The sequence below is a fragment of the Acomys minous genome (assembly GCF_964271855.1).
Source record: "Acomys minous genome assembly, chromosome: 6".
NCBI lineage: Eukaryota > Metazoa > Chordata > Mammalia > Rodentia > Muridae > Acomys > Acomys minous.
Genome location: NC_140487.1, coordinates 6,590,164 through 6,604,272, shown reverse-complemented (window position 1 = coordinate 6,604,272; position 14,109 = coordinate 6,590,164). Strand labels below are relative to the sequence as shown.

Below are 14,109 nucleotides of genomic sequence, written 5' to 3'. Positions count from 1 at the left end.
TAGAAAAGCCATCCTAGTAAGGACAAAAATCCTTAGACATATTCTAGAAAAGGAAATCATCTATTTCTGGCTTCTACAGCTCCACAGTCACATGTATTTGAAGAGGTGGAAGAAATTGGTTGCGTGGCAAATCCTTAACTTGATCAACAACCATTTCCCCCCTTTCATCTTGACTTGAAAAGACGCCAAATGTATTTCCAACTTAAACTGCTTTGCGCATTGAGCACAATACAATTCTTTCTTCTTTTCACTTAAAACAGACTGCAAGAGAGGGTTGACAAAACAGGATAAACAATGATTTTACCTTTAACCAAATTAAAATTAGGAATATAAAGGTTTTTCTTTAATTTTCTTATTTTCCAGATAGCCACTTATTTTCACCTTCCTTTTGCAAATTTAACACCCACCTCCCATATCTGTTCTAGGAGAGCACCTGTGATCAGAAACAGAATTGCAGCTGTAGACTCTCACACATCACTTCAACTACTACACATCAGTGTTAAAGAGTTTTGACTTTAATAAGGAAAATCCATTAACATTAAATGAACATTGTTCCACTTCTAAGGCTGATGTGAAAGTAAAATGGTTGATTATTGCTTCCAGAGATAAAGCTGGTGCAGCCAACATGAGACAGAATCTGGACGCGAAAGACTGCAGCACAGCAGTTACATAACCAATCTTACCCCTTCTAACATTGTATTCAGCCGTAAAACCCATCTCTCAAAGGGACAGCCTGTTACCAAGCAACTTGACTTCTACATGTGTTCAGGTATATCCAGAGGATATGATGCTACTGTGTTTAATGGCAAAGACTTAATTGTTTACATGTTAAGATATACTAAAGTCGGTTGGGAAGATTTCATGGAGTGTTCTGCAGGTATAGTGCTTTGCCAAATACAAACAAACAAACAAACAAACAAAACCACAAGAGGCAAAGAGTGCTTATGTTCATTATTTAAAAAACAAAACAAAACAAAAACAACAAAACCCTGCAACATTTATTTTCCAATGCCTAGAGCTGTAAAACGGCCATTCCTTCACAGAATCGAGGGAAACATTTTACATGTTGGCTGGGAGTTAGTACAGAAGCACCAGAACTCTTAAAAGTTTAAAAAACTTGTCTGGACCTAGAAGATATGTCTCCTTATGAACTACATTCAGTTTGTGGAAAGAAACAGTACCACAAGGTCAGTAAGAGTCAAGAAATAATCTAAATTGCTTCCAGCTTTTAACAAAGTAGCAAATACTGCTTTTAGATCTTTATACAAACCACCTAAATTTTAGGTTCAAATTTTAAGTGTTGTCCCATCCCACGAAAGGCAGGTGGGCACTACATTTGTTTAGGTTGCATTTTAAGCAACTCCATACATGAGTATTTGATATATGTCACATACAATACAATAGGTACTTTATGTCCTAAAAAAGTCAGTAGGGCTTTTTAAATCTTCTGCTACAACTTCAGGCATGGTGGCTATTATGATGTTAGAAGTAAATAGAATTTCTTGGTTTACAAATCAAAGCTATGATAGTAAAGTATCCCTGTTCGAAAACCATGTGGCCAGTGAAGGTAACAAAGTTGATAAAAGCTTGTATTACTCCAAATGTACTAACCCAGTTGTCTTCAATGACTCCATCTGGTTGAGGAAGGGACTTGACCTGGTCCCCAGTTCTGTGGACTCGCACCTCTAGCCCCACTCTAAATAGCTTACACAGAATCATGGACTTCACACTGCTAACACAAAATCTAGGAAATGAGCCCTGAATGACATCTACATCAATGTTCATTTTCACTGTAAAAAAAAAAAAAAAAAAAAAAAGGACAATTGTTGTGCTTTTCAAAAACCTGATGTAAATTTTCATGTGAAACATTTTATTTCTGGATTTCTTTGGAAGGAAAAAATAAAGACTATGAAGAGGTACAACAGGAGGCAGATTGTAAGGTAACATTACAAATACAACCAGCCCCGCCCCCAAAAAATCTCTTTAATTTAAAGGATACTGTCATCACATTGCAGATATTTATTATACAGAGACAAATATATGAACAAAATCCCCTCCCTAAAAGCCACGGAATCCCATGATAGTTTCACGGTAACCAGGACATACATATCAGTGTCCTATACAACCTGCCTGGTTACCCAATCAATATGCTTCTAGAATTAAAGTACATTATTGCCTTGTCGTCTAAACATTGTACTTTTAGGGAAATGTGCTTCCAAATGAGTCAATGGTTTGTTCAACATGAGGACTATTTACAAAGGTAACCATTTATGTCAGAAATAAATAATCCTGGAATCAACAGAGACGCCTCGCTCATGCACACCCTGGACGGCCGCATGCTACTAAAAAATGGTACAGGGAGTTGGCTGCTCTACAGGTCTCCTTCCAAGTCAAAGTGCGTTCCTCCACTCTTCCCGGGCCACTCAGTCTTGCTTCTGGGGGATGCATCCTTCCATCTCGACCACCTCAGGCCATCCTTCGTACTTGTTTGTGTCCTTATTGTTCTTTATGTGCTGAGGGAATGCAAAGACAGCACACAGTTTAACACACACGTGTGATCTGTTAACTTATAGAAGCATGGCCCACTTGGCTCACCTTCTGGTAACACACACACAGTCAGCAATGAGGTCCCATGAATTTAAGACTCAAGATAGTAAACGAATGACCGCAGGGGCAGGGTGCGATGTGGCAAACCTTCAAAACACTACAGATGTTTTTAAAGGATTGTGTGTTTGCCAAAAAGGTGTATATTCTATCTGCGTTCGGAGACATTTGCAAATTCAGCTGATTCTAGCATCACAGTCCAACTGAAATCCTTAATAACTGGAGTACTTTAAAAGATCTGAGAGTGACAATGCCTTGTTGTATTAGAGGGAAGCAATTTTTAAAGTTATTTTGAATGTTTTTAAAAGTCATCATTAGTTTAATTATTACAGAGAACTTACAAAAACTATCTGGACATTTTCAGTATTGGCTTAATCTAATTTTCAAATAACTGGTATGAAAGTATTATATGAGAAATTTTCACTGGTTCGTTCTTGTCCATGAGTTACAGATGTCCCAGATACTAACCTGTTCGAAGGGGCTTTTTGTCTTAATGCCCTTCCCGCCACCAAACACCCAGTTATCTCGGAAACCGAGGCTGGTGATGGAAGTGCTCCCCAGCTCAGCAATCAGCCGCCGTGCCTCATCCGTGAGTCTGAAAGAGAAGACAGAAACACAGGCTGTCTCAGATCTGTAATGCTTACCAAGAGACACCCTGCATACGAAATTGAAAACACTTCAAGTTACATCAAAGAATATAAAAATATGGATACAGAAATTTTCTACAACATTCCGACGAGTTCTTTAGTGATGAATGGTGTGTGAATGGAACAAAAGTGAACGCTGATAGACGCTGAAGGCTTCTTAGCACTGTCTTTTATTTAAAATAATTTTTTGAGACTAGGTACGTAAGTTCTACTTTAGTTACTTAATAAAAATGAGGGTAGGAGCCACATGAGAGTTAAACAATTATGAGGAAGACAGTGACAGAAGTCAGCCCTCAGAGAAGCCCTCAATTGAAAGGTGCTGTTAGAAACATCTGTGTGGATGTTTACACATCAAATGAGTCCCTTCCACCTCACCCAGAGCTGGAAGGAAGCAGATAAGCAGTCGCTGGAGAGCTAGAAAAAGGAAACTAAGGGCCGGGCGCACAGGTTATCTGAGATGAATGAAGCCCTCTGGCATGTAAACAAACAAACAAACAAAACCACCACCAACAAATCCAACTTCTACAGATTACTGAGACGGATCTGCCCCGCTAACACCAAGGGCAGGGCTCCTCCATCTGGAAGCGACACAAGAGTCAGGAAGGGAGCCTTCAGCTCTCTAATGCCTTAATGAAGACAAAACAACAACCAAAACTGGAACAACTTAAACTCATTCACAGGTAAGTGGGGTGCTTTGCATTTTAAAAGGGAACTTTATAAAATATGAGGCACACGTGATGCAAAGAATCCGACCCACAGGGCAGGGGAACTGTTTCAAACAAAGCCTGAGTTTCTTGGTCACTGTGCAGCACGGCCAATAGAATCCGTGAGAACATGAGCAAAAGCCGCTGGAATAACAGCAGGTGAGATCCGCCTCAACGATGCAATATGAACAAGTAAACTGAAAAGGAGTGTATTGTCTGTGTTCAAAAAGAGCCCATAACAACAACAACAACAACAACAACAACAACAACAACAACAACAACAACAGTAATAATTAAATGTCTAAAGGGGCCAGAAACAGAGCAGTGGATAAGAGCTTGTGCGGCTCTTGCAAAGGACTCAAGCTTAGTTCCCAGCTCACGCATTGGGTGGCTCACTACTAATACACGCATACACACACAAATTAAAATAAAAGACAAAGAGCTCATGCCATCTGAGAGTTTAAAGCCTTCAGATGGATGGTGTCCACATGCCTCTGTCCCGGCCCCATGGAATGAGCTGTCATCCATCACCTGTGGTGAGTTTGCTCCACTGCTGAGCACCCGCTGCACTGGAGGGCAGCTCCAAAGCTGAGCACCCACTGCACTGGAGGGCAGCTCCAAAAGGGCTGGCTGAGCCCTGTTTCCCGAAAAGTCACTGTTCTTCTATGCATGCAATTTAGCTATGTGCTCCATTTCGGGCTACTTTTTAGAGAATTCTTTGCTTCTGTCAACACAGCCAGATGAGCTGCGGTTCTGGAGGCAGGATAAAGCATGATGCGATGTGGCTGGCAGGCAGCAGGCTCACAGGATGCCAACGTGGCTGCCTCCTTAGAGAGCCATGGGGCTCCCATTTGCATTAAAGCCTCAAAATTAAATTACAGTTTGCAGTCTTGATAAACTGAAATAATGAGAGTTAAAGTCACAAACCACTGTAACTTCTGCCCCCAAAAATAGTTGGGTTATCCAAATGCAGGTATGTTCCCCTATCTAAAAACATAAGTAGTAAAATCTTTCCTATCGAAGCATTTATATGAACTAAAATGTATTTACTGAAGGGGCAGCCAATCATCTTCCTGCATTATGATCCACATGGATAAAGCAAGCCAAGTGAGCCAGAGAGCTAGAATCAACATGACTCCACTAACTCCTGCATCTTCCAGGGGAACATTACGATGTTCTTGTGCAGAAAGGAATTAACATAAAAGACCCGAGTTCCTGCACCCGCCCCAAAGGGCTGCCAGCAAGACTGGCACTGTTGGCATCTAGACACTAGGATCTGAGGAGAGCACCTACCCTTTCCAGGACTGCTGTGCTGCACAGATGAACACCTGTTGTGTGGGTGTCTGCAACCGGGAGATGGGTTACATGTGGGGTGTTTCCGGGAGCAGCTTTCTATCACAGTGCTGGGCACTGAGTACTGTACCTCCCCAGGGGGCAGCACTTTGCGCCAGTTGACTGCATTCATGGCCAGATCATGTGCTGCAGCATGCCTTGTGTGACTGTATAGGGAGAGTGATTCTAGTGGGCAGGAAGAGAGATGGGCGAGGGAAGGACCTGCTCTGACAGTCTAAATCCCCATGCATGGCTGCATGTGCCTGTAACTCCAGCGCTGGGATGTCAGACACACTGATCCCGAGAGCTCATCAGCTGGCCAACCTAGCTCAACCTAGCTTTCGGCTCAGTTAAAAAAAAGAAAAAGTCTGCAAGAAGGCAGTAAGTCAGAGAGCAGTAGAAAAGCATCCAAAATCCTGCTCTGACCCCCTCATGCAGAGGCAGACACTTATGTGCATAAACCACACATAGGCATGGGCACGCACATAGATTTTAAGAATTAAAAAACAAATACAAGGACTATTGGAAACCTGGCCCTGATTCCTTCTGGCCGTTTCCCCTGGACTCATGCCCTGGCTGGTCAGTGCTATCCACCTTTTCCCTGAAACACATCATGGCCCCAAGGATCAAACCCTGATGCTTGTGTCTCTTCTCAATGACATCTAGTGTGCCCTGGTCTTCCTTTGCACAGGCTATGGGCTGTTTCCTGTTCCTTTTCACTGTACTCCGTTTTAAGCGAAGGGCAAGTTCACATTTCAGAAGGAAGTTTAAATCAACGCAAAACAGTCCCTGTGCAAACATCGTAACATACACAAGTGTCAAAATGTAAAGCCCAATCTAATAAATAAACAGCATAAAATGGGGAAGTGCGAGCTTTTTGTTCTGAACGAGGAACTGGGAGGCTGTTGTGTGTTTTCAGCACTTACTAATGGTATTACTGAGTTCTCCTGGAGTGATGTTGAAAAAGGTTAAGGAGATGGGCTTGGTGGCTACGAGTACACGAGGGCCCAGGTTTGAGTCACAGCACCTGTAAGAAACCAGTGAGGCCACACACATCTGTATCCCTGGTACTAGGGAGAGCATGGAGGCTGCAAGATGAAGCTGAGGCTTTGCTGATCAATGGCCCAGATGTGGTGAAAGACTCTGTCTCAGGGGAATAAGCAGAAAACCAGAAGAGAACACCTGATGTCCTCAGGAGCACACACACCTATACAAACCTGTAACACACACACACACACACACACACACACACACACACACACACACACACAATTTTTAAAAATTTATGTTGGAGGCCAGCAAGATTTCTCAAGAAGAGAAAAGCTCTTGACACCAACATGAAGATCTGAGTTTAATTGCAAAGACATGCATGGTGGAAGAAGCAGCTCCAGCAAGCTGCCCTCTGCCTTCCATATGAGGACCAGGGAATGTGTGTGCACAGTCACACAGCCACAATAAAGTATAATACATCTAAAATGATTGTGTTGAATTAGTTCTTTTAATGAAGAAGTTTCTTTAAGATGAATAGAAACTTTGCAATAATACAGCAGAAGAGAAAGAAAGCGTGGGGCCATCCATGTCTTCCTAAAGACAGCTTACTGTTGTCTAGCGTCTACCTGGTACAGAGACAGGTGTGAGAGGCCCCCATCTTAACAGGCCCCGAGGCTTTAACACAACTGTTGCCATGGCGGAAGTACCATTTAGTCTGCAAAAGTAAGTAGGTAGACGGAGCTACCTGCCGAAAATGAAATACAGACCTAATTTGTCAAAGCACTCTAAATGTGCTGCTACCTTGCTTTTTGGCTTCTATAGTTCCAATTCTGGCTAACTGTTCTTGTTAACTGGAGTGTGTCAGCCCGGGACATGTTTTTTTGTGCTTAAAAGCTCACCTTGACCTGAGTTTGATCCCTACGGTACACATGGCAGAAGAGAACCAGCTCCTGAAAGTTGTCCTCTGACATGTGCACATGTGCAATATACCACACCACCACCACCACCACCACCAGCACCACCACCACGACCTCCACCACCACCATACACACACACACAAACAAACAAATAAATGTAAAGACAAGCAAGCGAACAAACAACACTAATAACTTTCACTATGTAACAATCTGGGGAAGGGGTCAGTTTCTAAACCAGTGCTGTCAGAGGAACTTAAGTGAAAACAGGAAAGCTTTTAAAGAATGAGACAAACCACATTACTAAAGACAAAGCTTTTGGTAACACTGTATAAAGACCAGCCTTGTCAGAATGAAACAGGACGCAGAATCAGAAAGACCTTCTGCTACAAAGACAAACAGAATAACAGAGTATAATTTAGGGACTCTGACGTAATCCCGAGTGATCAAGGCAATCTGCCCAGGGAGGCAAACATTGCTTGAGGCACAGAAAAAGGAAACAATAACTCTGTAACAGAGTCCAGGTCTGTATTTTAAAGTCAATCTAAATCTCTGCATCTACATACATCACACGCACAATTCTTAATGCAAGTGTCAATTGTTTTAGAAATGAAAAATGGAGATGCTAAGCCATTAAAAGTTTAACACTCCATGGTTTTCTTTTTTTAAAACTTGTACTTTATTTTTAAAAATAACTGTGGTTATTCTTCAACTGTTGTTGTTGGTGGTGGTGGTGGTGGTGGCGGCGGCGGTGGCAGTGGTGTGTGTGTGTGTGTGTGTGTGTGTGTGTGTGTGTGTGTGTGTGTGTGTTCTCCTAAACAAATACAACATGCCCTGTCCATGCATGGTTCGTATTATTGCAGAAGGTAAGACAGAAAGATTATAAGAGCCAGAGGAACAGGAAGTTTGCTGTGAGGTGGTTTTTTGTTGTTGTTGTTTTTTTTTTTTTAATCTCCAAAAATGTCAGTAGCTGCAGGCATGAAGTCTCACCAAACAGGCCTAAACATGACCTGAGCAAGGAAAGAAACCAATAAACATGCTAACATGGCTGGGAGGAGGTGCTCACCAGGCCTCAACCATAGACAAACAACTACAGGCAACCAAGAAACACGAGAAATAGTCTTCCCCAGGAAGGGCACGCCAGCTGATTATCTAGGGCTGAGATGACGGCTCAGTGGTCAAGGGTTTGCTGGGCAAACAAGAGGACATGAGCTTGACTCTAGAATCATACTTAAAAGCCAGAAGTGACAGTATACACTACAGCCCTGGCTCCAATCATACAAATTCCAATTCCTACCGAGAGTCCAGCCTGGAAGGCAACAACAGCCACGGTAAGCACAGCAATAAAACGGGAGACACGCAAGGGAGGGAAGGAAGAATGGGAGGATACAAGGGATGGGATAATCATTAAGATGTAACAAGAATAAATTAATAAAAAATTAAAAAATAAATAATGGGAGACACGCAAGGGAGGTGCAGAGCTAGAAGGGACAGGAGTGAGCCAAGCCAAGTTAAATGACATCTCTGGAACTTAAGCCCCATAGCAGCAGATCAGGTCGGTAAACTAGTTTCCTCTATGAATTTCAAGCTAGCATGTGATGGCCTCAGCAAATAGACGCTGTAATAAAATAACAGAGCTGCAGCTGGATGGCACGCTTACCAGGGGTGCACTGGCAGCTGTTTGCAAAGCCATCCCTGCAATGGATTAACAGACGAAGAATTCCGTAAGGAACCAGGTCTCTAGCTTGGTGGCACACTGCCCTGGGTAAACATTTTTATCAAGGCCTTAAATTTAGACACATGAATGACTTTGGAGCCAGTACAAAGCCTGGATCACGGAACCCTCCTAGGACACACGTCAGACTCAAGACCAGGCATGCCCAACCAGCACAATCAAATCTAACAGGAATAAATGAATATAAAGTTCTTCATTTACATTAAACAAAATCAAGTTCTGAATGGAGAAAAAAACCTGACATGAAAGGAAAAGATCTGACAATTTAACAATCTAACTTGACCAAAATTTCATGAGCCAAAAATGTGATTTGATTGCTTAGGGGAAAAAAAAAACTAATATAATTCCAGTCTGCATGAATATTCAAAGAAATGTAATCTCTGAAACATGGCAAGTTAGCATCTCCATTGTAGCCAGTTCTGGCCAGACCACATCTGGAACACGGCGCTTAATTTGAGACACTCATTTTAAGAGAGGAAATAATGAGCTAAAGAATGCCCATGAAACACAGCCAGGAAGGGAACTGATGTGAAACCTAATATGATAAAAGGTTAAAAAAGGGATGCCTGGAAAACTAAAAGGAACATTTCCATCAGCCTCAAATATTCCGGTATCGGGTGACGAGGGAACGCTTTTACTGTTTCTGCTGCTCCACTGACCCAGAATCAGGACTGTTGAATAGAATTTAGAGGCCATCCTGGGAGGACAGCGTCTTTTCATGATCTCCCCAGCTTCTCAGGGAAGCAAGCACTGGCCTCCAGCAGATGGGGAGCCCGAGGACTCGGGTTGACACGAGAGGGACTTGCCCATGCTGGCTGGCTGCTTCCGGCCGCCTTCGCAAGACCACATCAGCAGCTCATCAGAGTTCTGGTTCCCACCAGGCTCAGTCATAACAGCATGTGAAAAGAAAGGTCGTGTGTCTCTAGGCAAAAAAGGGAGCTTTTATGTTAAAAGCTGACATTATACACATAATATCCAATACTCTAGCCAAGCCCATGCACCAGTCAGTCTATTAAATAAAGAGAGCTTAATTAATAATTAGACTCTGTGTTCTATTTAGCTATGTAAAAATAGCTAAATCTGCCATGGATATTAAGCTTCAATTGATAGATTTAAAATTATCAATAGTTGAACCAGTGATAATGAACGAGTCAGTGTTGCTCATAAAATGCCTAAGAGATAAGAGTGTCAGAGAGGGGAAAAAACATACTCATTTTTGCAAGACAGTTATAGAGCAGCTAAAATAGTGTCTTTAGGAACAGAGAGAAAGAGGCTAACAGAAAAGAGCCAGAGACAAATCCAAGCCTTCTTAAAACCTGACATAACACTGTAAATCTCTCAAAACTAGAAATGGGTTCTTAAAATACAGAAAAAGAGTAAAATCACTGCCAGTGAGAATCTGTTAATTATCCAGTTTGGAGATGGAAAAATATTGCTCAAGTTGAAGAGTCAGAGGAACTAAAAGGGAAAACCTACATGCTCCACTATGTAAATGCTACCCTGTTAAAAGTCAAGGGTACCTTAAGTTAAAAAAAGCAAGCTGACTACATAACTATATTTTTAATAAGAGAATGGGTTAATACCTTAATATATAAAGGGTTTTTGCCAATCAATGTGGGTCAACTTGAATCACGAAAAGGTAATTTATAAAAGAAAATACTCCTAGCACTCGGGGAGGCAGAGGCACGCGGATCTCTGTGAGTCTGGTCTACAAATGGTCTGCCAGTCTGGTCTACAAATGGTCTGCCAGCCTAGTCTACAGAGTCCTGGACAGCCAAGGCTACAGAGAGAAGCCTTGCCTCCAAAAATCAAATAAAGAAATAAATTTAAAACATATTTAAATAGAAAAAAAGGAAGGAAGGAAGGAAGGAAGGAACGCACCTAGGGAACACACACAAAGGTCTAATCTCAAAACAATGAAATAAGTCATTTTTTAAAAATCTAGAATTAGAAAGTCTAAAAAATGTACAAATGAATAATCTCACTTAAAATTTTAAGGAAAGAGAGGTAGTACTGAGTATTTAAAGTCATAAAATCATAACTTACATTTAATAAGAATGAGACATAAACAACTATATTGTAAGGAATATTCAATATGGAAAAATATATACCAAAACAAAGAAAATTAAGTCATTAAGTCATCTGAAACAGGAAGAAACTACAATATTTTCACACACCATCCCTATACAGTGAAATTATCTAACTTGTTTTCCAATTTTTCCAGCATACACAATACAAGAAAACTACCCTGTTAAGCTTTATGAAAAAATATATAATATCCTGGGCTGGAGAGATGGCTCAGTAGTAAGAGTGTTTCTGTTGTTGCAAGGGACCAAACTAGATTCCCAGCACTTATGTCAGGTGTTTAACACCTGCCTATAACTCCAGCTCCTGAGGATCTAACATTTCTGCCCTCTACAGGTATCAACAGGCCACACACACACACACACACACACACACACACACACACACACACACCTCACATCTGTGTGCCCATTAATTCCACTTTCAGAAATTTATACCAAGGTTATAAACAAAGGTACAAAAAAGAAAAAAAAATTGTATACAAGAAAGTTAACAGGATCCCCACTAGATGAAAAGCTTGGCCGTTAAGGAGGCACTTTTAACAAATGTGAGTGCGTACGACAAACTGCTATGAGCCACAAAAATGCGATTGATGAACGTTAATCCAAACAACAAAGGAAGAATGTTAGAGAGAACTGTTAATGCCATTATAATATAAAAGAAAGTATAAAATACTTATATACAGTGTGATTCAAACTTCATCATAACATATGAATGACGGACCTTTACATGTAAAGATAGGAAGAAAATAGACTTTTTAAAAGCTATCTATAATTATCTATAATTAACCTTATATTCTTAATAAACTTTGTTTTTTTCAATAAAAATATATTGCTTTTTAAAAATTTTTTTTGAAAAGATATTGCTTTTTAAAGGATAAATTATAGCTCCAAAAGTTGTGTGAGGCTTTGACTTTACATACTTGGTTGCCCCGTCGTCATATGTTGCCATTAATACGACTGTCCCGTCCTGTATGGTCTTCAGAAACTCAATGAACGGTGCCACATCTAAAGACAAAGAAGTGGGGATTTTCTCTGTAAATAACGGAATTAATATCACAGTAATTTCTAAAATTAATGTTATATGAAACAAAACAATTGTTTCTAATGAAAAGTAATGGGCAGGCAAGACAGACAAATCCTAGGAAAAGCTTAAAAACTCAAGTTTTTCAAGTCCACATAGAAAATAAATAAAAATAAATAAATTCGCTAAACAAAACTACCAAATTTATTCCTTAATATGGTCCTTCCGTTATTCCTTAATATGGTCCTTCCGTTTCCTGATTTATTTCTCAGCTCTGAACCATCCTGTGTCTTTCATAGTCATATCATTGGAGCCAATAAAAATCGACAGCAAATTTATAGAAGAGCATCAGTTGTAAAGTGAGGACCTCAGGGATCTTTAAGAAATATGTAGCTGGGTCTATCGTCCATAGGGAGCCTGATTCTGAGGTCCATGTGAAGCTCTGGGGAACAGCGGGAGCTGGGAGTCAGGGGCCTTGATATCAACATGGGTGCTTATCCAGGAAACGCAGGCCCACATTTATCCAATCCTCATAGACCGCTGTTAAGAAAAATTTTTTTTCAATCTGTAAAAAGGCAGATTTTTAAAGTTTCTAGGTCTATCATTTTATAACAATCTGGGAGAAGGAATGTAGACAGTAACTAAAAGCCAAACTAATTACGGCTAACACTGCTCTCCTTACGCACCGCGTCCACAGGAACGTCACTATAATCCAGCTCACCAAGTGAGACTGGGGCTGCCAGACAGCCTGGTTCGGTACTAAAGCATTTTCCATCGTGAGCTCTCTGCTTGTTAGTTCTCCGTATAGACCACAAGTCTAAAACTACTCCAAAACTATATTATTACTTCACGTCTTCTCAGTTTCTTTTCAACATCAAGGATTCCAAGGACTTTTTTTCTCTAATTGATTATATTTTACAGTAGGAGCATTTTCAACGCGGGAGCATAAATGCCAACAAGTCATTCCCATTGACATGAGAAGATGACACTAAACTGCTATTATTTCTGAACCAGGAAGTCCTTGGCAGCGGTTCAGCTCCGGGGATGGGCACAGAAAGCAACCCCAGAGCTCTGTTTACACGCCTGCCTTCAACAGCTACACGGAAGATTCTCTACATTATAAATCAACCGAGAGCAATTACGCCCCCAAGAACTTAAAATTGATGGGAGCGGTGTAATTTAATATAGTTCTGACAGCTATGAAACGTTCTCTAAAGCTTAAATAAATAATACACAGCATCTTATTAAAAGCTGAAGAAATATTAGACACATTAGCTTGTCTTGAAACCGAACATAAACGTCTGGAAGCCTGGGAGCCAACGGCTTGTAGGGCATACGTAAGCAGGCCAGGGGACCAAACAAGAAGTGGGGTCGGCCTGCCTTCCTCAAAGATGAAGAAATCCTGCAGCCTGGAAAGACAGCTCAGAGTTTAGGAGCGTTTGCTGCTCTTCCAGAGGACTTGAGTTTGGTTCCTGGTACCCACAGCAGGCGGCTCACAATGCCTGGCACTCCAGCCTCTGCCCCCTGTTACATGGGGGCACCTGCACCCATGTAACACACCTCTGCATAATTAAAATAGGAAAAACAAATCTTTTCTTTTTTGAAGCCCTTCCCTTTGGGGTAACACTCTTTGAGGAGACAGTGCTTGTTCTGCATGATGGCCACCTCTTCCTGTCCCTTGGACTCCCAAACACGGAAGGCAAAAATATCTGTGGCTTGTTCCGAGTCCAGCAAACTACAAAGAAAAGTCTAACCCTCTCTCAAATGTTTGCTAGTGTAACAGCAGTGTCCACAGGGAGAAATAGGACAAATTAGTGGGAATAGTGCTTTTCTTGGACCTGAGTTTACCTCACATACTGAAGGCTCCCAACTTTTGACTAATTTTTGAGATTCAAACACTGTACGCAAGCATATTCAAAAACTGGGTGAACTGGTTATCCTGATCTTCCGAGGATTCAAGTTTTCAGGCAGAAATCTAGACAAACTCGAGGCTTTTGAGTCAGTTGTCCTGGCAAACGTGGAGCAGTGGTGTCCTTCAAATCTCAGTTACACACAACTTTCCTAGCACAACTAAA

At 41.2% G+C, this 14,109-nt stretch overlaps 1 protein-coding gene across 3 annotated transcripts in view; it reads right to left on the bottom strand.

The window, feature by feature from the left end:
* Positions 1-934: 934 nt before the first annotated feature.
* The window catches only part of FAM3C (FAM3 metabolism regulating signaling molecule C), a 48,917-nt gene continuing 35,742 nt past the window's right edge, over positions 935-14,109 (bottom strand). For all 3 annotated transcript variants that reach the window (XM_084787703.1, XM_084787702.1, XM_084787701.1), the window contains 3 exons: positions 11,934-12,018; positions 3,073-3,199; positions 935-2,513 (listed from right to left, as the gene is read on the bottom strand). In XM_084787703.1, coding sequence (XP_084643829.1) covers positions 2,424-2,513; positions 3,073-3,199; positions 11,934-12,018 — 302 coding nt within the window. In that variant the 3' untranslated portion in view covers positions 935-2,423. The remainder of the gene's footprint in view (positions 2,514-3,072; positions 3,200-11,933; positions 12,019-14,109) is intronic.